The 24,376-nt window shown below is 55.0% G+C and overlaps 1 protein-coding gene across 6 annotated transcripts in view; it reads right to left on the bottom strand.

Moving 5' to 3' along the window:
* MLPH (melanophilin) overlaps positions 1–24,376 on the bottom strand; it is a 39,894-nt gene that overhangs the window by 5,330 nt on the left and 10,188 nt on the right. For 2 of the 6 annotated variants that reach the window (XM_057550681.1, XM_057550680.1), the window contains exons 3-12: positions 16,558–16,776; positions 16,335–16,447; positions 14,559–14,597; positions 13,871–13,974; positions 12,582–12,701; positions 11,349–11,568; positions 9,042–9,181; positions 1,877–2,059; positions 1,484–1,639; positions 13–105 (exon numbers count right to left, since the gene is read on the bottom strand). In XM_057550681.1, coding sequence (XP_057406664.1) covers positions 13–105; positions 1,484–1,639; positions 1,877–2,059; positions 9,042–9,181; positions 11,349–11,568; positions 12,582–12,701; positions 13,871–13,974; positions 14,559–14,597; positions 16,335–16,447; positions 16,558–16,776 — 1,387 coding nt within the window. The remainder of the gene's footprint in view (positions 1–12; positions 106–1,483; positions 1,640–1,876; positions 2,060–9,041; positions 9,182–11,348; positions 11,569–12,581; positions 12,702–13,870; positions 13,975–14,558; positions 14,598–16,334; positions 16,448–16,557; positions 16,777–24,376) is intronic. The other 4 variants (XM_057550682.1, XM_057550684.1, XM_057550683.1 and 1 more) reach the window with 4 other exon arrangements.

The following is a 24,376-nucleotide window of genomic DNA, read 5'->3' as shown; positions in this document are numbered from 1 at the left end:
CCCTCCACTCACCGGGAGGTTGGATTTCCTCCGGGGCTTTGCCGAGGTCCTCACAGTGAGCCCTGCAGCCTGCAAGGCTGCGATCCTGGACTCGATATCTGAAACCTGGGGGAACCACAGACAGACAGACAGACAGATGTCACTTGGATGTCCTTTCTCAACGTCACAGGACAGGAGGAGCAGCTGCCCCCGATTCACCGATTTCATCACGCTTCCCCTAAGATGGGTGACCCGCCCAGGGCCACTTCCTGGGCGCCCCATTTTCGGCCGCCGGGTCACCCCCAGGCGGGGGAGGGGCTCCATCCATTTTCTGGGGGCTCATCCACGAGGGATGGAGGGGGGGTAGTGACCGGGGGAGAGCTGAAGGCAGAAGCTTCTGGGAACAGGAACCGGGCCCCCTTCAGGTCCGTCCACATCCCTCCGACGGCCCCAAACCCTTCCCATGGTCCTCGGGGCTCTCTGGACTCTGCCCTCCTCTCAGACACGCCCCTTCTCGCTCCCTCGGCTCCAGCACAGGGCTCCACTGCTGATGCCTGAACAGGCCAAGTTCGACACCGCCTCGGGGCCTTCGCCCGGGTTGCCTTCTTGTATTTGTATTACCCCTTCCTGACCACCCCTCGGGGCCGCCCCGTCTGAATGCTCCCTGGGGCTACCCTCTCCTCAGTCTCGTTGACTGGTTCTCTGTCTCCTCCCACGAAAAACATAAGCTCCAGGAACGCAGGGGCTTGGTCTGAGGTGCTCATAGCTGCATCTTTTGTGTCTACACAGTGCCTGCCATACTTGGGATCCCGACTGAGAACTGTTTGCGCCACAAGAAGGAAGAAATGAACGCAACGTTCCCAGGCTCACTTGCGCCCCCTAAGGTGCACGGCCTGGGGACGCGCCCCTTCTTCCTCGGGGACGGAAGGGCACTTGCTGAAGAGAACAGAAGCTGGAATGAATGGACACTGGGTGCTGGGTCCCCCGCACTCGGACGGGCAGACCTCCTCGCCTCTGGGGTCACCAGGGGGAGGGCAGAGCAGAGACCAATCACCTTGACTGTCTCTGGGAGACCCTGGCTCTGTCCTTTGACCTTTGCACACCACTAACACAGCTCCTACCCTAACTCAAGCCCGGGACCCAAGTTTACAGGACGACCCTCGGTCAGAGTCTGGTCCTGAGCCCCGGGGCTGTCCTAACATCTAAGCCTGCTTCTGGAGAAGCCCTCCTCACGGGGCAGGGAGGGGTAAGTGTCAGCATCTTCCTTCCGTGGCTGAAAACGCCGCCTGTCTCTTGCCAACCTAAAAGGGGAAAGGGCAGGGGTGGGGCGCAGGGGGTGGCGTGGAGGGGGATTCCCACGGCAAGCCCCAGGAGCCTGTCCCGGAGCCGACAACGTGGGCTCCTGCGTGTGAGCCCTGTGGGGGGCTGGCCGCCCTCGCCAGGCCTCCAGGGCCCCCACTACCTATCTGGGGGAGACACCTGCTCCCGGGGCCGCCGGGGCTACCTCGTTCTCTGTCCGCTGCACCTCAGAGGCCGTGGCGGCCACTCTGTCCTCCAGCTGCGACAGCTCCTTGTCTGTAGTCCTGCTGGGCTGCACGGGGTCCTGGGGGCCCCGGGGCCCCTTCTCCCGGCTGGGCATTTGGCCTGCAGCCGTGCACACCTAGGAGAGGGAAGCGCCGCACGTGACCACCAGCAGGGGAGGCCGCAGGGCTCTCACCGACACACGCCCCACCCTGAAGGTGCTCCTTTCGCTACGCCAGGAGCTGCCGGGCCAGCGGGGCAGCCTGCGGTGGGGCGCCGTGTGCAGCTGGGGCCCGGCCGCTGGCTTAGGCACAAACTGCTGACCCCTGGCCCCGCCTCCGAGTGTGCTGTGCCGAGGTCGCTCAGGCAGCCTCACCTCCTGGGCGGCCCCGGGGAGGTGCTCGACGGGGGTGCTGCCGCCCGGCTCCGCCCCGTCACCCTCGCCCTCCTCCTCGGATGAGGCCCGCTGGTCACTGACGTGGCTGATCAAGTCCTCCAGTCTTCTCCTTAGGGCCACCTCTTCCACGTCGGCGTCTGTGGGCTTGCTGCCAGCGGGACACTGAAATGGACGAGCGGCTGCATCTCAGTGGGTCCGTCACCTGGAAGCACTGAGAGGAGAAGCAGGGCTCCAGAGAGCACCCTGCCCCCAGCACCCCCGGGGGCTTGGCTGGAGCTGCGGTCTCACCTACTCCCCGCACGAGCTCGGCCGAGGGGCCTGTGCTGCCCGTCTGCCAGAACCAGGCTCCGAAGGGTGGGATGTCCCTGGCGATCCTAACAGCGCCCAGGCCGTCTGAGACGCACCATGTCTGAACTTCTCTCTGTTCCCAAACTGGGTCCCCAAGCCATTTCCTAGGGTTTAAGCATCCTTACGGCGCCAAACCAAGACCTCATCCCGGACTGTCTGCATCTGCCAGTTGAGGCTACGGGGTGCTGACAAGTCTGTTCTCTGGGTTTTTCTCGGTCCCCCCGTGGTAAGACTGAAGTACACGACGGCCGTGTGGCCTCAGCGTCACCCGAGGGCTCGGGGGTGGGTCCTGAACTTGCATAAGCACAACGGCATTCATGCCCACTGTCCCTGGTATGTCTCCGTGTACCAGGCTCTGTGTCCACGGTCTCTCCCACGAGCCTCCTGTCGGCTTTGCAAAGGAATCATACTCCCAGACACTGGTCCGGAGCCGACTGAGAAGTGTCCACAGTGTATCTGTGACTCTTGGAAAACTGCAAAGTTGTGTGACCCTCACAGTGATGTCTTCTACGACACGGTGAGCAGCACCCTTTACCACTCATCCCTTCCTGAATCTAGAGCCAGGGAAGTCTGTCACCCAGCGTGAACTTGGATGAGATTCACACAACCCAGAATATCTATTTGTCGGTCTTGGCTGGTGAGAAACTCAGAGTTACACAGTGCTCATTTCTGGAAATCTCTTCTCCAGAGTCTAGCTAGGCCTCTGTTTCTGGAAACTATTTTTCAGGGTTGTATTTTTTGGTCATAATTTTCTAAGTCTCTACAAGGGGGTGGGAGTCCCTCATTGATTCCAGCTCTTACGCTAACTCCACAGGTGGGGAAAGGCTGCTCAGAGCCCCTCCTTTGCCCGGCCTCACTCAGTAAGCATCGGATCAGGGCCTGCACTGCAGTAAGCTCCGGCCGCCACCCCTTCCTGCACTCCGGCCAGCGGTTCACTGAGCAGCTATTTGTTTCGTCTGCCTGTGGACACGAGCTTTATGTGAAGGGATTTAGCGTGTTGGTTTTAAGAAGTGACCAGAGTCACGTGAAAAAACCAGAAAAATGGCCAAATTATCCCAATTGCCCTTTACAGCCCAAATAACTTGAGAGTGGGTAATAAGAATTAAAAGTTAAGGGCAGGGACTTCCCTGGTAGCAAAGTGGTTAAGAATCCACCTGCCAATGCAGGGGACACGGGTTCGATCCCTGGTCCGGGAAGATCCCACATACCGTAGAGCCACTAAGCCCGTGCGCCACAACTACTGAGCCTGCGCTCTGGAGCCCGCGAGCCACAACTACTGACCCCGTGCGCCACAGCTACTGAAGCCCACGCACCTAGAGCCCGTGCTCCGCAACAAGAGAAGCCACCGCGATGAGAAGCCCGCGCACGGCAACGAAGAGGAGCCCCCACTCGCCGCAACTAGAGAAAGCCCGCACGCAGCAACGAAGACACAACGCAGCCAAAAAAAAAACAATTTCAGGGCAGCTCCATCCTATAGAGCTTGCTCAGGCCAAAAACCCTGGTGTCATCTGACCCCTCTCTTTCTCTCGTTCTGAATCCATCCCCGCTGGCTCTGCCTTCAACAGGTACCCAGGGTCCACCTCCCATCACCTCTGCCGCCCTGCCTGGTTCACCCGCCACCTTGTCCTGCCTGGACAGTCCACCAGCCTCTTAACTGGCCTCCCGTTTCCACAGCCTGTTCTCAGTTTGTCAGGCAGAGGGCTCCCTGGGGGTCAGGGGGACGGGGGGACGTGAGCAGGGAGGCCGGTCGCTCATTCACTCACTGGCTGTCTCTCCTTTAGCCCACAAAGCAGACGTCAGAGTGTGAGGTGAGGGTCCCCCCAGGACCACCTTCCGGGACTCTGAGACCCCCTCCCCGTCCCTTCCTTCGGGGAGCGAGTCACCCGCTGACGCTGCTGATGGGAGCGGGGCTTCCGCACCACGACGTTACTCACACCCACAGTGCCCGTCGGGCCGGCTTCCGGCCCCTTCAGCCCCGGGTGCTCCTGGCAAGCAGAGGGCAGTGCTGGGCATCACTTAATTTTCTCTGTGAATGGAACCAAGCGGCCTCGCAGACGAGTGCCGAGGGCTGGAGTGAGCCGACAGGGAAGCGGCGTGTTTACTGGGATGCTTTTCTACAGGGTCCCAATTTCCTGAAGACGCTCAAAAATCAAATCTCCTCAGAGGCCGCAATGGGTGAAGAGAACCCCTGTGATGACCGGAGGGTAGATTCTGTTGGGTCTGATGGGAATAAATCTTTCTCTCAGAGTAAATGGGGTTGAGAAACTTCAGAATCCCCTTGAGAAATGGGAACCTGACGCCACCCCAGGCAGGAGCTGATGAGGGTGTGGGGTGGAGATTTATGAACTGTTGTTAGAAGGTGGTGGTGTTTCTACTTGGTAAATAAAAAACCCACACATACAGACACACACACACACGCATGCGTGTCCAACACACATGTATGCATACACACATATACACGTGATGGCAGCTGGCCAGCACGATAGGATACAGCTGGGGTGACCAAGGCATCTAAGTTTGAACCCCGAAAGCCCTATGTCCTGGGAACCCTTCGGTCCCTGGCGAAGAGGGGCGCTGGTTGCCCTGGTGATGCTGGTGGGGGAGAGGTAGGCCCAGAGGGGGATCTGGGTCAGCCTCCAGGACGGGGGGGGGGGGAGGCAGCCCGGGGGCTGGGCGGCTGGGGGTGAGCCCTGGGGTCCTGCGGGCCACCGCGCCCGCGTGGGGGACACCTGCCACAGACTCAGGTGAGAGGGCCTGTCCTGAAAGCATCCTGAGGGGCAGAGGGCCTCTCCCAGACTGCGCGGGGGTGCTTCAGAGTGTTTTCCCAGCCGGCCACGGGCTCTGGAGCTCCTCTCCTGAGGGCCTGGGCCTGTTTCCTCAGCTAAAACCCGGGGACTGAAACTCTGTCTCTGGGTCAGCCTGGCCCTGCCGGCCCACAGAGGGTGTCAGACGAGGGCACCTCCTGTGGGCGAAGGTGGCTGTGGCCCTGGGGGTGCGTGGCTCCCACTGCCCACCCCAGCTGCCGGCGGAGCTGATGTCCAGGGCCCTCGGGCGCTGCAGGGAGGGGGCCGGGTGCTGGACCGGGGCCGTGGCTCAGGCAGACTCGGGGCAGGGCCTGGGCCTGAGCATTGCCGCCCCTACGCCCGCAGCTACCCAGCTGTCTGTCTGTCTCTCAGACGCACATGTGCACATGCACTCGCATTAGACCAAGGGTTCTGTTCCATTCACCCCCCAGAAGGTGGCCCCAGTGCGCTGGGTACGCCCTCACACACAGGGTGGGGAGGAGACCCCTGCCCGCTCTGACGGCCTGGACCCCCGGATACTGCAGGACCAAGCGAGGTCCCCGGGTCTTCGCTGCTCTGACTTCCTAGCCCCTCTCTTGTTACATCCGCACCAAAGGCTGCACACCTGCGCCCCTCTGAGTTCTCCTGCACCTTTGGCTGGGCCCACAGATGCCCAGGCTCCAAGCACGGCAGACGGCAGGGGCCTGGACGCGGCAGACGCCACCCCCACCCCTCAGCTGTACGGTGGAAACCCGCTCAGCTCTCTGAGCCCCAGGCATGAGCTGCCAGTCGAGAGTCTTCCTTGCAAAGCCCGTGTTGGTGCCTCAACCTCCCTTAACAAAGGGGCTTCAGCGGGTCAGCAGGCGGTCCCCGGCTGACATGTACTTGTTCCGCTCAGAGATCTGCAGCAGAGGGAGGGATTCAGTGGCCGGAGGGCAGAGCCACTCCGGCCAGCAGGACGCTGGCACCTACCACCTCGGGAGCACCAAATTCCCAAGCAGTGGAAGGAAAGGTCAGGCCACCATTCGGGATGTGCCCTGGGAAGGTAACTGTGAGGCCCTTTTTCTGGCAACCAGGGTCCTGGAACGCCAAGCAAAAGCTGGGAGCGGTACCAGGAGCGGGGGCGGGGGGCGTTGGGGGGATGAATAAAGCAGGACAGGTGACACGTTCAGCGTCATGCTGAGCCTGAGCCGCACAGGAAGGTGTGAGTTGATTATGTCAGGCTGCTCAAACAAAGTCAAGAGCGCCGGGTCACTGTGGGCCAGGAGGCCTGCCAGGTAACGACCTAAAAGTACGACTGGCTCATCCCTTGAGTCACCAGCTCTTGAGTCACCGGAGTCTATTAACTCCCAGGCCGGGAAATGAGAAAATCAATTCTACTGTTTTCTTCCAAGCCCAGCAGATGCAGCTCGCCTGCCATTATCTCATCTGTGGTCCACCTTGTTTTAAAAGAGGGAGATGGCTCCAGCAGGCGGGCAGGATGCTTCTGCATCGTTCCGCAGGTGATTAGTTTCACCTTCACAGCACCGAGGGCTCTGAGTGGGCAAATCTGCCCGGAGAAGAACACAAGCTGAGAAACTTCAACACGAGGGTTTCGGCGGGAGTGGCCCCAGCCCTCGCCTCGAGTGGCTGCTGGTAATCGAGACCAGCCGTGGGCACACTCATGGCATCTGAGAGGCAGCGATCAATACCTGGCGGGGGGGGATGCTCAGCAGGTAGCCGTGTGTCCCCGGGGAGCGTGGTGGGCATGAACCCGTGGCCGGAGAATAAGAGCCGACCCAACCAGGGTCCGGCACCGGCACAGTGAAGTATCACCTCCAGAGCGAAAGGGAAAGAAAAGCATCCCGTGATGAGAACTCGGAAAGTTCTCGTCCTGACGGAGGAGGGGCAGGAGCTGGGGGCAGCACGGAGCCATGGAGAGACCACAGCCCTCGGAACGGGAGGGGAGCTGCAGGCGGGTGGTTTTCTCTGAGCAAGATCCTGTCCGCATGCCGCCAGGACAGCCTGGACACATCCTGGTTCTCCACCTGGGATCAAGAGCCGCTGGCCCCCTGCAGACACCCCCAGGGAACACCTGTCTCTCAGGTGCTCAGGAGCCCAAAGCTGCTCGTGCCCCTCCCTTCTGCCGAAAGCGGGAGCCGCTCTGTCCCGTGTGAGCTCCGTCCAGGTAAATTACATGCTATCTGGACACACGGACGGCAACTTGGAATGAACTTCTGGTGTTTTCAACTCGTTTGCAGCAAAACACAGATTTACAATTTAGGAATGCAGTACAGACAGAGGAGGAAAATGAGCTACTGTAATCTGGCACTGGTGAGGCTTTCGTGGGGAAACCGAGTCAGTGTCTTTAGCCTGAGCTCTTGGGGCACTGGGGGCTCACTACCGACCACTCGGGGCAGGGTGCGTGCCAGGGCTCCGTTTCCTGCATCTCCTTGATCTCAGCCCCTTGGAAGCATCCGTCCTTGGTACCACATGCTGTGCTATCTTTGGCCTCTCTCAGCATGAGTGATTATTTATAGAAAGTCTTTGTTGAATATCCCTCACCCAGAAAGTCCTGACCACGAGTACGGGTGCAAAGACAGGCAACAGGTCAGGGGAGGACCATTCAGACTGACCCCAACAGAACATTACTCTCGAGAACTCTCGAATCCCCACGGCATGTCTGCGAGTCCTGTAAGCGGCTGCCCTGGGTCTTCCCCGAGGCACAGGGACGCTACTGCCCTCTGGAGGCCACTCTTTACACTGCCTGATTCCCTTTTCATAAAGACACAGGCGAAGTCAGTCGAAGTAAATAAAGTCAAGAGAAAGAAACGAAGAAGAAGAATCCCAGAGACAAGATACAAGCATGAAACAGAGAATAATTTTCAAGGAGGCATAAAGCATGGCTGGTGTCAGTGGGACTAAATACCGGGATATGTGTTTTACTGAACATCACTAAAGCTGCTAAATTAAAAACTTGCTGAAAATAGACAATTTAATTCTAGTCTTTATCCCATTGTCTTCTGGCCTGGACACTGGGAACTTCTCTGCCAGTTGTGGTTCTGCCACCCAGGGCGCTCTCTGCCCTGGGGAGGTCTCTCTCCTGGCCGCACTGGCCCTCCACCATCGTCCCCCAGCCTTCCCAGGGGCCAAGCCAGTCACTCCCTGGTCTGAATCAGAGGACACTTCCTTGCATCAGCATCTCCCCTGCTGTTCCATAAAGGAAGAGTGAGCCCCCTGGGTCGAATGGCAGAGAGAGGGCTCCTCACTGCAGGCCTCCTTAGGGCCTTTCAGGCCCTGCTGTGCTCAGGGCAAAGGGTCAGTGGCTTCTCTCAGAGATGGAGGTGGAAGCAGGAGGAACGTCCAGCCCCGGGGTCGGGGGATGCTTCCAGGTGACATTATAGGAAAAGCTGGGCCTGAGGGCACTGACTCTGCAGAGGGAGATGCAGAGTTTAAAAACTCCATGTTTCTGCCCCGTTGACATTTTAGATCAATTTTAGAACAACAACCCCCCCCCCCCCGCCCCCGAAACAAATAACAACACACCTGACACTGATTCACCAGAAAAAGCCACGCAAAGAAAGGCACCTTCTACAAGTCCGGTGGTCCTTTTCGCAGATCATTTCCGGAGCACAGCTGTGAAGGGACTGAGGCTGGAAGGGCCCCTAACCTGTTCGAGGTCAGCTTAGACTGAGGAGAGGCCCCCCACCGTCCAAGCCCGGGAAGGGTGAGCCCCGGGCAGATCAGAGGCGGAAGGGGGTGCGGACGGAAGCAGAGGGCTCAGCAGAGGCCCGGCCCGCTGGCAGCCCTACTTGTTATCCCCAAGGCCCTGGAGAGCAGTCTGTAGCCCGTGGCTGCAGAGCTGGACCACACCCCTCGTCCCACGGCTTCTGACATTGCATATCTCTGTCGAGCAGGCTTGTGCAATTTTACAGTTTTGAAGTACTTTTAATTTCTCAGAAATGAATTGATGTTAAGGTAAAAAGGCTCCACCCAAAGAAGCAACTAGAATGCGTTCTTTCCGGCCACCTTACCTGGTTCTCAGACAAGGTCTGGCCTCTCCGTCTGGGATGGTGAGATGCCACCCTCTGAGCCCAGATGCTTTCTTCATCCGAGGTGTCCACGTCGGCCAGATAGTGGGATGGGAGCTGCTCATTCCCGAGGACATGTATTCCTTTGGAGGAAGAGTGGGTTTGGATTATTTGGAGTGAAAAGCTGAAAGCCAATGGGCATTTTCTCCAAGGAAGAGAAATGAGAAATCTAAGAAAACGGAGACATGATTCTATTCCATTGATATTATGGGGCTGAGATCCCTAAACCCAAATAAGAATGGAACAGAGTCCATGGTCCCACGCAAGGAATTTCAGGAGCAGAAGCCCCTGCCCCAGCCAGCACACACCGGGGGGCTCCAAGGTATGAAAGCCAGGTGGGCAAAGCAAATGTAATATAATTACATCACATGGAGTTCCATGTGCCTGGGGTGTGGCAGACATGAGTCCCGGGAAGTTTCCACGAGTGGAGGTGACTTTGGGAAGTCTTTCCACATTGGTCACTGGGGACTGCTTTTCCTGCCAGACTAGTGATTCGCAGACTCACGGGCACGGGTCACCTATGGTGTGGCCTGAGATGCTTATTCCTGGGCTGTGTTGGTGGAAGAGCCCCATGTTCTCACCAGAAAGTACCCCCAGAGCTCCAGGGTGGCCTGGAGGGCACCACATCCAGCCGTGCCGGGATGGGGAGGGCTTAACCCTCCTGTGGGGCGACCCACAGGAGCCAGCGTCGCAGGAATCAGCTGCACAAGCTTGATGTGCAGCCGGCCACATGGCTCTGCCAGCACCCTGAACGACCTGGGGGCAAGGCCCTGAGCTCCAGGTGAGACTCTGGCCCTGTGCACACTGTGGTTTCAGCCTGGGAGACGTGTGCTAACGACCTGGCGATGCCGTGTTGGATGCCTGGCCCCCGTGAGCTCACAAATGTGCGTTGTTTTAAGCTGGCAGGTTTATGATAAGTCGTTATGTGGCAAGGGCTAACGGATACAACCATCCCATTTAGAGCCCACAACAGTGCGCTGAGTTAGGCACTAACCCTATTTTACAACGAGGAAACCGAGGCACGGCGGTTCAGAGGTCTGATCAAGTACACACAACACTCCTTTAAATTGCAGACCTTGTAGCTTGTCTGATGCACTATTAAGAGACAACACCGCCAATCAATCTCCAACGCACTCTTTTCTACCACACTCGCTGTAAGATGCTCCCAATTTGAGATGAGGTGACAAATGTGTCTCAGAATCAATGAAATCGGGTGGTGAGTTGGTCAAAAGAGCTGGGCTTGAAACGCAGAGCTGCCTGTCTCCCAGGCGCATTTCCCAGCTCGATACTGTCTGTCTCAGCTTCTCCCTCTCCCCGCTGCGACCCCATCCACGTGCTGGGGTTGATTAGGGATCCTGGGAGGAAATGCGCGTGTCCAAGTCTTCATCCTATGACTTGGTCGATGTAGATTCATTTATTCATTGTTTATGGGGAAGTAAAACTGCCCTCCCACTGCCCCCAGACGCCTCCAGGATCCTAATGGGCGTGTGAATCATGAGATTACAGTCCCTATAATATAATGAAAAGGGAAAATGGAAAGCGGGCCCATTTCCTGGCAGATGGCATCTTAACCACCTTTCCCAGCAGCTGGCCCCATGCTGCAGCCACGTGGGAGCACGTCGGTGGGGAGCAGCCCGTGCTGCTTCTGTGGTCTCATTTGCTCCTTCATCACTAGGGTACCTGAACCCCCGGACCCCAGGGCACACTCCCCCAGGGCACAGGAACAGACAGTGATTCGGGATTTCATTATGAAGCCGACTGTCTGACAACAATATTAAACTGAGGATTTAAACTAGGGTCTCAGCACTTACGGACCTCCCGAGTCACAGCTGGGAGGGAGGTGGCCGAGACGGAACCCGCACCATGCGTCCCAGGTTTGGAGCTGCCCTGTCCTGTGGTTAAGGTGGCCGGTCCGGGGGACCAGCGATCCTATCATTTCAGGGACACCTGCCCATCCCTACCCCACTCCTGCTCGATGTCCCCCTGTCAAAGGTGGCCATGAGCTGTGTGGCCAGGGCAGGCGTCAATGCTGGTACTTCTGGGTGTTACCAGGGAAGCACCCAGCCCAGGGGAGCAGGGGTTGACGGCGTGTGCCAGGACTGCACGTGCTGGACAATCACAGTGAAGGAAGGGGCTACGCACTGAAAATCAGTCAGGGGGCTGGCACAGATCGGGGTGGTGGGGCAGGCTGCCAGCGACCCTCTCCTCCATGCAGAGCCCACGTGCAAGATGGTGGCCAAGGGCACCTACCAGGTGTCGCGGTGGTCCCCGGGGCCGTCGTGCAAGACTCTCCCGGCAGGCAGAGCTCAGCGAGGGCGTCTGGTCCGGCAGGCGAGAGGCTGGCCATCTGCCCTTCTGGACAGGGGTGGCACCCAGAGGCCCTGGCATCAGCCTCGTCCAGGACCACGGGCTCCTGGGAGGTGGTCTCCTCTGTGCAGGGCTCATCTGTGAGGGCCTGAGCACACGGGGCCTGTTGGCAGGTTTTACTAGGAAAGGGCAGCTCCTTGGAATGTGGGTCTTTCCAGTCCAAGTCCTGAGGGTTTCCAGGCATCATCTGACCGACCGAACACACTGGACACCCATCCTCTCTGACCCTTGCAACTCAATTCCCTTTCATTTCAAAGGGCTCCGGACTTGCCGCTGGAGCAGGACCCGTGGCCCAAAGACCTTTCGGGTGCTGGCTCCCAGCTCCCTGCCCTGTTGTGCCCCCGCCCGCAGGCGTCTGCTGATCAGCCCCGGAAGACCGAGCCTGGCCCCAGCTCTGGGCTGGCACCATTTGAGCCCGGGCACTGAGACGTCAGGGCTCCAGCTGAGGGGCTCCTCGCTCTGGGGCTCGTGTCCCGCTGCCTGTGCTGCGTGTGACGGTCCTGTGCGTGCCGGGCTCAGTCTCTAGGCCCTTTGGGAAGGGATCCTGTGAGGCCGAGAGGACCACCCCTCGTCCAGGTGAGGCGAGGGGACGGAGCCTCACGCAGGTTCCCCAGACCAAGGGCACGCAGCTAAGGCGCAGAGTGACTGCACGGCCGGTTCTCCTGGGCGGCCCCCGTGGATGCCGCGTGTCCTGGTGTGATTATTAACAGCAGCCTATCCTGCCTACAAGACTACCCTAGTCTGGGCAATGACGTAGAGGACCCCGCTAATCAGACGCAGTGGGTGCGGGCACACGTCGGGACCTGGCTGATCCTCTGCCCTCGCTCTTGAGTCTCGGGGGTGCTGCCTTCATTCGGGGACAGGCACCCGCCCCGAACGCCCCAGGGCCCTGACTCATTTGCCCCGCACCGCACTTCTCCGAGCAGCCGACCCCGTCTCTCCAGGGACCGGAGGGTGTGACGTTTCTATGCCCCCCACCCCAGCTGTCCCCCTGCCTGTCATGCCCCCATGGCCATCAGACTGTTTCCCAGAATGCTGTCCCCCCACCTGCGGCCTGAAAACCTGTCGCCCAGGTTATCCTGGGATGGCTGCGGGCAGAAAAGAGAGCCCACTGACCTGCAGGTTGTCCGCGGCCCCTGAGACCAAGGACAGGCTTGGGGGGGGCCCGCAGGACGGAGTGGAGTCGTCAGAGTCTGCCTCGAAGTCCAGGCCGTGAACGGGGAGGACGCGCTTCTTCTGAGCAGGAAGGGATGTGGGAAAGAGGAGGAGAGGGAGGGCCAGCCTGACTGAGGACCACACGCCCTCACCTCGGGCAGCGGGGAGGGCATCTCCAAGGGCACAGCCACCTCCTGAGGCGGCACCGGGGGGCCGCCCAGAGCCCACCTGCCCGTCACAGGCTCTGCATCCCCAGCGCCTCTTACAAGAGCGGAAGGAATCACCCGCTCAGCCCCCGACGGGCACATGGCTGCTCAGAGGTGCTGAGGACCTCTGAGGACCAGGAGTGCCGCCCTGGGGGGCAGGCAGGCTTCTCTGGGCTGACGGGTGCTTCTCACCCCTCACCCCTTAGCGAATGAGGGGTGCCCAGCGCCGGGAAGCAGAGGGGGGAGGGAGCTCCAGAGAGCTCCATCATCTTTAGATGCAAGGGCAGAGTTTATTCCAAATCCTTCCCTCATAATGGTTTCCATCCTTTAAACGTATCATGTAGGGAATATTCAACACTGGATAGTATTCGCTGAGCTTAGTAAACGGGACATATAAAATTTTCTCATAAAGAGATGCCTACGGTCCCCAGGGAGCAGCCGCACAGACCAGCTGGCGTGGTTCTCAGAGACTCTGTCACTCTCCAAGGGTCTCCATCCAACATCACTGCCCGCACCGCCCCGCCCCACCCCTCCCCTCCCTCCTGCTCCCCTTCTGTTGACCTGCCCAGAAACCCCGGGGATTACCTTGCTTGTCTTTATCACCAAAAATAAGTTAAAAAGTAAGTGAAAGCAGAAGCAGACACCAATAAAAAAACAAGGCTCATGGCTGGCTATAAACAAAAGCAAGGAAGTTCACAGAGGAAAGCCGGAGGGGGTCTGCTTCCCTGAAAGGTGCAAAGGCTGCTTCCGGGGGACACCAGTGCCCTCACGACCACGTGCCCTGAGGACGCTGGCCGGACGTCCAGGCGGGCCTCTCTGCAGGCCCCGCTCCCCGGCAGCTTGCGCTGGGGTTTGCTATGGTGAGACCTGTGCCGAGAGTGCACTGCTGCTTGGTGCAAAGTGATCTCAGGGGCTGCGGGGCGTGGTGAAGGCAGGCAGGTCTTGGCGCTCCTGCCCCGCGGAGTGATGGAGAGCCTGAGATTTTCAGGAAGTCAGAACCCGAGCCTCCCACATCAGGGAGGGCAGGGCTGGGGGAAGACTTACTTTGCTTCCAGCGGGCTGGGCCTGGGCCACTGTGTCCTGTTCTCTGTCTTCATCCGTCTTCTCACTGTCTCCACTTTTCCCCCCGGGGCCTGGCTCAGGCCCACCTGCAACGGACGCCTGCATGACTCCACCCGGAGAAGACCATCCGTCCATCCATCCACCCACCCCTCCACCTGCTGTGAAGCAACCAGGCAAGGCCCTCTACGGGCCTCCCAAAGACCTATCTGAGCATCAGTTAGAGCTGGTCTGAATCACAGCAGAAAACGAATACTCTGCATCAATTTCACCAATGGTCACCTTCACTGACCGCTTCCGAAGCAGTCTGAAGACACCGCAGCGTGTGGGTGAAGTAGGCCTGGAGCTAAGTCACCTTTCCCCAAACTAACCTCTTCACTTTCAGTCTCATTTCACCTGCTTCTCAGCCCCGGGCCTCCCTCCCCTCCCTTCTCTGCCCCCCAGGACGCCTTCTCCACCTGAGCCCCCGGGCCTGTCCCCCGACCCCCAGCACAGCCTCACTCTTCCCTCTTTTCCCCCAGTCACGCTGGCCTGGCCGGTGTCTGTTCCCCCAGGTCACGACGAAAGAGTGATGAAGTGCGTTCTGGGGTTTTAGTCTGGAGGCCCCATGGATCACCCACCTTCCTCAGGGGCCAGGGGCACCCCGGCATCCTTGTGAGCACAAAGGACTTACTGTTGACGTCAGGTGAGCTCTGCACTTGGTCAGGTAAACCTATAACCGAAGAAAAGCTCTCAGCAAAGACCCCGACGGCCCCCACCAGCTACACCCCTGCGTTAGGCCCTGCCTGGACCAGCTTTCGAAACATTAACTTGAATCATTTCTTCTTCTTTTTTATGTTTGACTACTTCTTTTTAAAGGTACAACTTTCCCGATTTTGTGCTCTTTCTGTGTGCCCTTTCTTGGTGTGCTGCATTCACAGGTGCCAGCAGGGAGAATGCAGCCCCTGGACCATCACCCCACCTGAGACCCGCCTCACCGGGTCCGGAGCAGTGGCTGGAATCAGAATTTTTGTTGCCCCCCAGTGCCAGCTCCTGGCCCTCGGTGGTGACAGTTCTGAAACTGGCCGCTTCTGGGTGGCCCTGGCTCCCAGTTCTGGACCCTGGCCAGGCGTCAGAATCCCCGTGACCTTTTACCTAACGCAGATTCCTGAGCCCACCCCAGTCCCTAGAAATCAGAACCTCCTGGGACCAGGACCAGGTCCTCAGGGCTGTGACGTGGCCTGTGGTTTCCCACCGTGAACGGGGCCTTCGGCGTTGAGATTCTGACGCTTCGCGGTGTGGCTTTTCCCGGGCTACCTGTGGTTCCCACACCTGAGCCCTGCGGCGATGGTGAAACCACACTCCTGCTGCAGGAAGATCCCTCAGCTGGCTCTGGGCCGGCCGAGCGGGCATGGGGCCGTGGGTGCATGCGGCTGTGGGATTTACTGATGGGCTCCAACCGAGACAGAAATATTGGCCATGAAGCAGCAGCCCGGCGAGGAGGTGGGGAAAACTCCCGAAGAATAGGGTGACGGCGCCCCCCGCCCCAGGGTGTCACCAGGACACTCCTAGTGACGCCAGTTGTCGCAGCACGGTTATCAGGAGAGCCACTTTTACTCTTAATGTCCTGGTTTCGATGATTTACCATATGCCCCCTGCACCCCCGGCCCAAGGAAGCCCCCTCTCCCTGTGGTCTGTTGCTCCAGGTGCCAAAAGCCATCACAGGTGAAGATGCCTTTTGGTGGTCTGTCGTAAATTCAACAGTGTGCTAAGATCGCTCAGAAACACCTGTGCCAGGCCGTGAGTGTGCAAATGCCCTGAGGGTGGCTATGCCTACCTCCTGCATCTGCCTATCAACGTGGGGCTTTAAGGGGCACAAGACACAAGTAAGGCGCCTCTCCAGAAGGCCTGGGGGAGACGCCCAGGCTGGGGCACGGTGAGGACACCCCCAATCCCAGAAGCACCGCCTCTGCTCGGGACGTGCAGGAGCTCCAGACCCCAGGGCATTCTCCTCGGTGCCCCAGATGGAGACGGTCAAGACACCGAGCCCCCGGATACCGGCCTGACAGGCTGTCACAGCCCGAAGGCCTGGCCAGGTGTTGGCAGAGCCTGGGACTCAGGTGACAGGGACAAGGCAAGAGCTTCCCGAAAACACCGCTCAGTTCTCTCCATTCAAGTTCGGGAGGCACTTCTAAGCTCAGGCAGTCTCACATCCTTCCCCTGATATATCCCTCTCCCCAAATGGCTTCAAGGTGGGCAACACAGGTGAGCACACGTTTAGTGTAAGAACACCGTCTGGACCTCAAGTTCTTCATGGAATAAATACTTGGATTCAAAATATTAAAACAAACGATTGAGCTACAACCCATCTCTCAGTCTTGATGATCATCAGACTCAACGGGAAATGTTTGCTGAAAAGACAGAGTCTAGGCCCCATACTGGATGCCCAGGGAGAAGGCTCACTCCTTACCTGCTCCCTGCAGCCGCCCGCAGAGGGACCGGACTACCTGGGCACCCCCGAAGCGCTTGAAGCGGGCTCTCACGTGCCCGTAGTACCACTCCAGGGAGCCCCTCTTCACCTGCCTGCAGAGACACAGAGCTCAGGCCCGGGCGGCACACACCCCCGCGTCCCCGGAAGGGGCAGGCCGGGCCCCCCGCCAGCAGGGCCACTTGATCTCCAGGTCCCGGCTCACCTGGCCAGGTGGCAGGGGTCGCAGAGCCAGCCCTGCTCCTCCGGGGTGTGGCCGCAGCCTTTGCAGGTGAAGAGGCCGCAGTCCAGGCATTGCCTCTTGGGCGTCTCGAGGAGCCGGTAGGGCAGCAGGCAGCGGGCGCAGTGGGTGTTGCTCAGGTGGGCCGTGTCCGGAAGCAGCTCCCTCTTGGAGTTTTCCTGCTTAATCTTGCCTTTCAAACCCCTGAATCGGAAACAAGAAAATATTGGATGCCTTGTTTTTGCAACAGGCTTTAAATTCAAGGGCGCGTGCACACGCACACACACACACACATGACTCTCAGATGCAGAAAACAGTGACCCGAAGTCAGGTAGCACCATGACTTTCTTTCATTGCCAAAGGGCTGCGAACCACACAGGTTCAGAATCACAGGAGGGAACAGGCCCACCACTGCCCGCACCACCTCACGTAACTCAGTATAGTGGGAAGAGGACGCACAGAGGTCCTGGACCCCAGGTTGGTTCCCCAGCTCTGACCCTGAACCCGGAGCTTTTCTGATGCAGAGCCCAGAGCTTGGAGACTGTATAGCTGGATGAGTGTGGACCCGTGGCCACCAGCACCCAGTGTCCAAGCTCCGTCGGACCAGATGGGGTTGGCGGCTCTGGGAAACCAGTGGGGATGGGGGCCCGGTGAGGTGCTGGGGGTGCAGCTTGGTTGGGCCACACAGTTATCTAGAGCCAATCTGTGGCCCGGTTTAATTGTTTAGCAGGAGGTTAGAGAAGAGAGAAAAATCCAAGAGGTTCCTGGGCCGGTCAGAGCAGCAGCAGGAAGAGTCCCAGAGGCTGGAGCAGGACGTCTCATGCAGACGGTGGGCCAGGCCGACGCTCTCCTCCGTGAGGCCCAGGCCAGCCACACCTGCTCGGCCACCCTGGCCTGCGTTAATGGTCCTGAGCTGAGGATGACACCAGGTAAGTGGAGGTCAGGTCGGCACCTGACAGTAAGAGCTGAGAAGCTGAACCCACACAGGTTAAGAGAGCCATAAAGGTTCAGGATCACAGCGGTCCCACTGCTGCCCGAACAGCCCCCCTAAAAAGGCCACGCAGAGCCCTGAAGGCAAAGTCAGATCGTACTTCCTCCTCGGGCAGGTCTGGGTCTCTTCCAGCAGGGGAGCAGGTGGGGCTGACTCCCCAGGTTGTCCCTACGGAGCGAAAGGCTGAAATGGCTTGGCTTGGAGAGTGTCCAGAGCAGGAGTGATCTAGCACCCAAGTCCCAGGAAACCAGCTCCCACCCTCAGGTCTTCAGTAACAGCTTCCGGGTGAACTCGCCAAATGGAACTCACTGGAAGATGCGTCCCCGGATAATAAACACAACGCTTTTGTTCTGGTCTGCAGAGAATGTCCGCCAAACGTAATATTTTTAGTTTCAGATGAGATCAAATTAATCCATTCTTAGTGGCAAAAACGAGCCAGACACTAGGTGCCATTGTCTCCCGAGAACTCTGCAGAGAGCGTGGTTTCTGATGGGGATGTCCCAGAGCCGGGTGCAAGCTGAAGACAGGGCAGTGATTCTACGGAGCTTTGGGTGCCTCCTTCTGATTCCATGAGGCACGGACTACACTGCACCGATTTCCCCTACCAAATATGCCCTAAAATACTCATGAAGACAGAGACAAAAATAAGACTCTTGCCTCAGCTTCAAAAGCCAAGAAAAAAAAGCCCAGTGGTGGCAGGAACCTAGGAAGAATACTGTCATCCACTGACTACAGGCTAGATAAAGCTGCATGGACAAGGTAGAAAAAGTGCACCTGGGGCCAGGTGGAAAGGGCCTAGTGTCCTCCGCGTCCACTCTTGATGTATCTGCTTCAGCCAGAAAACCTAAAGGCCACCCCTTGGCTGGGCAGGGCCTTGTCCAGCTTCTCTCCCAGCATGGGTCCCCCATTCTCCATCCAGGTAGAGCCGGACCCCCGGGAAGAAAGATGAGGACGTGTAGAGGTACACTGCATCCCAGGATGTGAAGTCCTCTTAAATAAGAGCCCGCGAGAGTCCTGGGGTGGTGGCTGGGAACTTTCAGGTGTTGAATTTGGGGGAACAGATAATGATCCTCTGCTTCAGACTCCTTTTTTGTGAATATATTTATTTGTAATATATATTATTTTAAAATTTTTTTAATTTTTTAAAAATTAAAAAAAAATTTATTGGAGTATTGTTGATGTACAATGTTGTGTTATCGTTTCTGCTGTACAACACAGTGAATCTGTTATACATATACATATATCCACTCTTTGTTAGATTCTTTTACCATATAGGTCATTATAGAGTATTGAGTAGAGTTCCCTGTGCTATACAGTAGGTCCTTATTAGTTATCTATTTCATATGTAGTAGTGTGTATGTGTCAATCACAATCTCCCAAGTTATCCCCCCTACCTCCCCCCGGTAACCATAAGTTTGTTTTCTACATCTGTGACTCTGCTTCAGATTCTTTAAAACATAACTTCTCTTCTTCACAGCTGGAAAACAGGAGGGAGGGAAGAGGGGACCCCGCATTGGTCCAGCAGAGTAACACCAGATGCCTGCCAACCAGAGGGCACATTAACGGACCTGAAGGATCGTGAGGGGCCAGAGCCATCCATATACCCTGCTTATCGCAATCACAGGGTCGACCAGATGTCCCTGCACTACAGGCAGGGACAAGCCCAACATGCAGCTACAAGTTAAGGTCACCTTCAGGAATAGAAGATGCCCTGAATGTGATTTACTACACAGTAGTAGTAAACAGAGGAAGACTTGAAACTAGTCTGCTTGGTGTGCTGAGTCGGCACAAGAGAGAGGAGCAGGAGGTAAGAAGAAGCCAGGCTGAGCTGGAAAGACCACAGGCTATGTTCACCGAGGTGGAGAAGACTGGGCTAAAGTGAAGATGCAAAGGAACTGAGGTTGCCAATGGGGAGGGAAACGGGCAGGACATCAAGTCCAGGGATTCAGAACAGTGGTTCTCAAGGTGCGGTCCAGGGACCTACAGGGGTACCTGAGACCCTCTGATAGGGTCCACAAGGTCAAAACTCTTCTCATAATAACACTAAGGTAATATTTGTCTTTTTTGCTCTTTGACCCCCGCACCGATGGTGCAAACGCTACGGTGGGTGAAAGTTCTGGGGCCCTAGCACAGATCAAGCCAGAGGTACAGAGTGTACCGGCAGTCAATCTGCTCTCTGCCAGAAAAGAAAAGAAAGGAAAGCATGTCTTGATGAAGTGCGTCTTTGGCTAAAAGTGTGTCAAGTGACAGTATTTGTTGCCACTGACAAAACTCAAGCTTTCAAGCTCAAAGACTTCTGGAAAACTTTTACGTCTCTGCTGACTTGAGCCTCTCAGTGAGTTTTCATCACTGAGAGGTTTCTGATAAGATCAGCAGTGATGGTAATGAATGTGATTTTTTGGGTTCTGTATAATGAAACGTGTCGACATTTGGAAAGTCTGCATAGGTGTCACAAAATCATGCGTGGATAGAAGATTGACTCCAAGTGCAAGATGGACCAATGGATTTTAATGTAACAGGAAAGGTAAAGTTCATTGACATGGTTTCAGATTCCACACTGTAACTTCCTTTAAGAAACTACTGTAACTTCCTTTAAGAAACTACCAGTCATAGGGTTTTCATGTATTATCAAAACAATGTCCATAATTATGTGAAAAAGCTACTAAAACACTCTTGCTTTTTCCTACTATATATCTGTGTGAGGCTAGATTTTCTTCCAACACCTCAGACAAAACAACATATTACAACACATTGAACGTGGAAGAAATATCAGAATTCAGCTATCTCCGATTATGCCAGACATTAAAGGGATTTTCAAAAAATACAGAACAATGCCATTTTCCTCACTCATGTTTTTATTTTGGAAAAAAAGTTATTTTTCATAAAAATTTTATTATGTTGTAAGGGGTTTATTGTTGTTTTAAATAAATGAATGACGATTTTTAAAACGCCCAGTTTTAATTTTTGATGGGATAAATATTGACAGCTATAACCCAGCTAAACAAAAGCTCCTTGGGGTTCTCAGTAATTTAAGAATATAAAGGGTCCCTCAGACCAAAATGTTTGAGAACTGCTGATTTGGAAGTCACACATTTACTCTCCTAGAATGCAAAGAAAAGGGCTGAGGAGACAGAAGTGTGGAGAGAAGATGACGGCCAAGGCAGAGAAGGGCAAACACCTGACGGGTAATAAGGCACACCTTGGAGATATTGTGGGTTCAGTTCCAGACCACCGCAACAAAATGAATATTGCAATAAAGGAAGTCGCAGGAATTTCTTGCTTTCCCAGGGCAAATAAAAGTTATGTTTACACTATACTGAAGTCTATCAGGTGTGCAATAAGCATGATGTTTGAAAAAATAATGCACATACCTTAATTAAAATATTTTCTTGTTAAAAATTGCTAACCTTCTTCTGAGTCATATTCTTTTTGCGGGTGGAGGGTCTTGCCTGTGTGTCGGTGGCTGCTGACTGATCAGGGTGGTGGGTGCTGAATGCTAGGGCGGCTATGGCGATTTCCTAAAATAAGACAACAATGAAGTTCGCTGCATGGACTCTTCGTTTCATGAATAATTTCTCTGTAGCATGCAATGCTATTTGATAGCAATTTATCCATAGTAGAACTTCTTTCAAAATTGGAGTCAATTCTGTCAAATCCTGTTGCTGTGTTACCAACTCGGTTTATGGAATATTCTAAATCCTTTGTCATCATTTCAACAATCTGCACACCATCTTCACCAGGAGTAGATCCATCTCAAGAAACCACTTGCTTTGCTCATCCATGAGAAGCAACTCCTCATCTGTTCAAGTTGTATCATGAGATTGCAGCAATTCAGTCACATCTGGAGCCCCACTTCTAATTCTAGTTTTCTCACTGTGTCCGCCCCATCTGCAGTTACTTCTTCCACTGGAGTCTTGAACCCCTCAAAGTCATCCATGAGAGTTGGAATCAACTTCTTACAAACTCCTGTGACTGTTGATACTTGGACCTCTTCCCATGAATCATGGATGTTCTTCATGGCATCTAGAATGACAAATCCTTTCCAAGATGTTTTCAATTTACTTTTCCCAGATTCATCAGAGGAATCACTGTCTCTGGCAGCTGTGGCCTCATGAAAGGCATTTCTTAAAGAATAAGACTTAAAAGTCAAAATTACTCCTCAATCCATGGGCTGCAGAATGGATGTGTCTTAGCAGGCACGAAAACAATATTAATCTCTTTGTCCATCTCTATCAGAGCTCTTGGGTGACCAGGTACATTGTCAATGAGCAGTATTATTTTGAAAGGAATCTTTTTCTGAGCAGTAGGTCTCATCAGTGAGCTTAAAATATTCAGTAAACCGTATTGTAAACAGATGTGCTGGCATCCAGGCTTTGTTGTTCCATTTATAGAGCACAGGAAGAGGAGATTTAGCATAGTTCTTCAGGGCCCTGGGGTTTTCAAAATGGTAAATGAGCCCTGGCTTCAACTTAAAGTCACCAGCTGCATTAGCCCCTAACAAGAGAGTCAGCCTGACTTTTGAAGCTTTGAAGCCAGGTACTGACTTCTCCTCTCAAGCTATGGAAGTCCTAGATGGCACCCAAAATCAAGGTGTTGGTGGGACTGGGATTCTTCCTGGAGGCTCAGGGGGAAGGTCTGTGCCCTTGCTTTCCCAGCTTCTAGAGGGCAACTGTATTCACTGGCTCACGGCCCCTTCCTCCGTCTCAGAGCCAGCAATGGCGGGTTGAGTCCTTCTCACCATGAATCACTCTTACGTTGCCCTGTGTCCCCCCTCCTTCCATCTGTCAGGCCCCTTGTGGCCCACCTGGATAACCCAGGATTGTCTCCCTGCGTCCAGGCCCTGACTGGCATCCTTCCATCTATCAGGCCCCTTGTGGCCACAGTGGCCCACCTGGATTACCCAGGATTGTCTCCCCGTGCTGAGGCCCTGATTGGCACCCTTAATTGCATCTGCAATCTTAATTCCCCTTTGCCAGGTAGCCCTGTATACTCACAGATTCGGGGGATTAGGACATAGGCATCTTTGGGGGCTCATTATTCTGCCATGGTTCTGAGGGGAAAATGTGTGAGCAGAGATCTCACTCCCAGCTGAGAGATTCCCAAATATAAAATCCACCCCCCCGCCCCCGCCATGCCATTCCGGAGAAAACAACGTGAAGATGTGCTCCAGAGGACTGAAAATCGAATCTCAAGTATGATCCTTAAGAATGAGGGTGAAAGGACCAATGAGTCACAGAATTGAGACAAAAGTATTAAAAGTACATCAACCAAACTAAAGTGTCAGAGAGAATTGCTGAAAGAGGACAAACATAATGTAATAAGAACTGAAGAGCAATTACATGATCTAAGGTCTTGATTATATGAGTTAAGTATCAGGAATTATAATGAGGGAAACAGACACTTGCTAAAGTTCTTTGAGGTCTTCTGGAGAGAATGAGCAAATGATGATAAAAGGGATAAAGAAGAAATACGTGGTGATGTGTGAACGACAGCCCGCTGAGAGGGAGGCTCACAGGAATCTCATAAGTGATCTCAGACCAAAGTTAATCTCCAGGCTGCGCTGGCAGCTGACTTCCTGCTTCAGCCCCTGTGTTTTCAACCCTGGAGTTGCCTGTCTGTGGTGCCAGGTGGCCCAACAAAGGGTGACCTCAAATTCCTTATTATTATTTATTTTTAAAGCAAGTCATGGTTTGCAAGCCATGTGTCACACCAGGAGCTCTTTCGTGGGTAATCTCAGCCATTCAGGTCTGTTTGCAAAGATTGCAAATCCACATCACCACCTGTTTGCCTTTCTGGGGAAGGTCCGCAGCCCTAATATTTGACTTGTGGGCTGTGCCCTTGAAAACAGGGTGTTCTATTTAGGTAAACTTGGGTCCTCACCCAGCGACATGAGTCACCCATGCATTCTCATTTACCCCTTTCCCATGTAAACTTTCGGGTTTTTGTGTTTTTCTGATTTGGAAAACTTCTTTATCCTTCTGATTTTAAGACACTCTTTAGAGATCAAAGATACGAATCACTGCCACTTCTGCTAAAACTGTTTCTTCTTATTTTTAAAAAAATAATTAAACATTTTCCTTTTAAATTCAGACGTACATATTTAGTCAATACTTATCAGCATTTTGCGTTGTGAGGTCTACCTGTGTTGTCACATGTAGGCTTTGCCACTCCAAGATTATGTACATATTTACTTACATTCTCTTCCAATAATTTTCAGTTTCCTGTTTTACATTTTTAACATATCAGTTATAAAGCTAACTGAGGTCAAACTCCCTCCCCCAGCCCTGCGCTCATGGTCAACTATTCCAACACTTAGCTTTAACTAATTCTTCCCTTTCTTACGGATATGAAATGTTACCATCGCACTAGATATTGTTATACATACTTGGTTGCATTTTAGGACTTCCATGTTGTTTCACTGATTACCTACATCTGTGAAAGGGGTAGCTGCCAGAGCAGACCAGTGCAACATGAGGCAGAGGTAAGGATGTGCAGCCCCTGAGTGTGGGCTGTCTTTTCAAATAAAGGGAGCAAGATGTGCCAGAGTGTAGCAGGGTGTCAGGGACAAAGGAAAGGCTTTCTGTGTTTGCTTCTTTGTTTGTTCTCGCTTTTGTTTTTTTGTTCCAATGTGGCGACTGATCCTACTGACATTCCAAGTAGGAGCTAGAGGACAGAGAGGGAGTAACCGAGGCAGCGCCATGCTCCAGGAGCTGGGAGCAGACAGGAAAGGGCCAGAGCACAAGTAAGGGCCAGGAGAGGGAACACAGGGTGGGCATGAACACAGGTGAGGATGGGGGGAGGATGGGGGGCGGT

This window comes from Balaenoptera acutorostrata, chromosome 8 (genome assembly GCF_949987535.1).
Source record: "Balaenoptera acutorostrata chromosome 8, mBalAcu1.1, whole genome shotgun sequence".
NCBI classification, from domain to species: Eukaryota; Metazoa; Chordata; class Mammalia; order Artiodactyla; family Balaenopteridae; genus Balaenoptera; species Balaenoptera acutorostrata.
The sequence above is the reverse complement of the archived record's forward strand: the minus strand, read 5'-3'. Positions and strand labels throughout refer to the sequence as shown.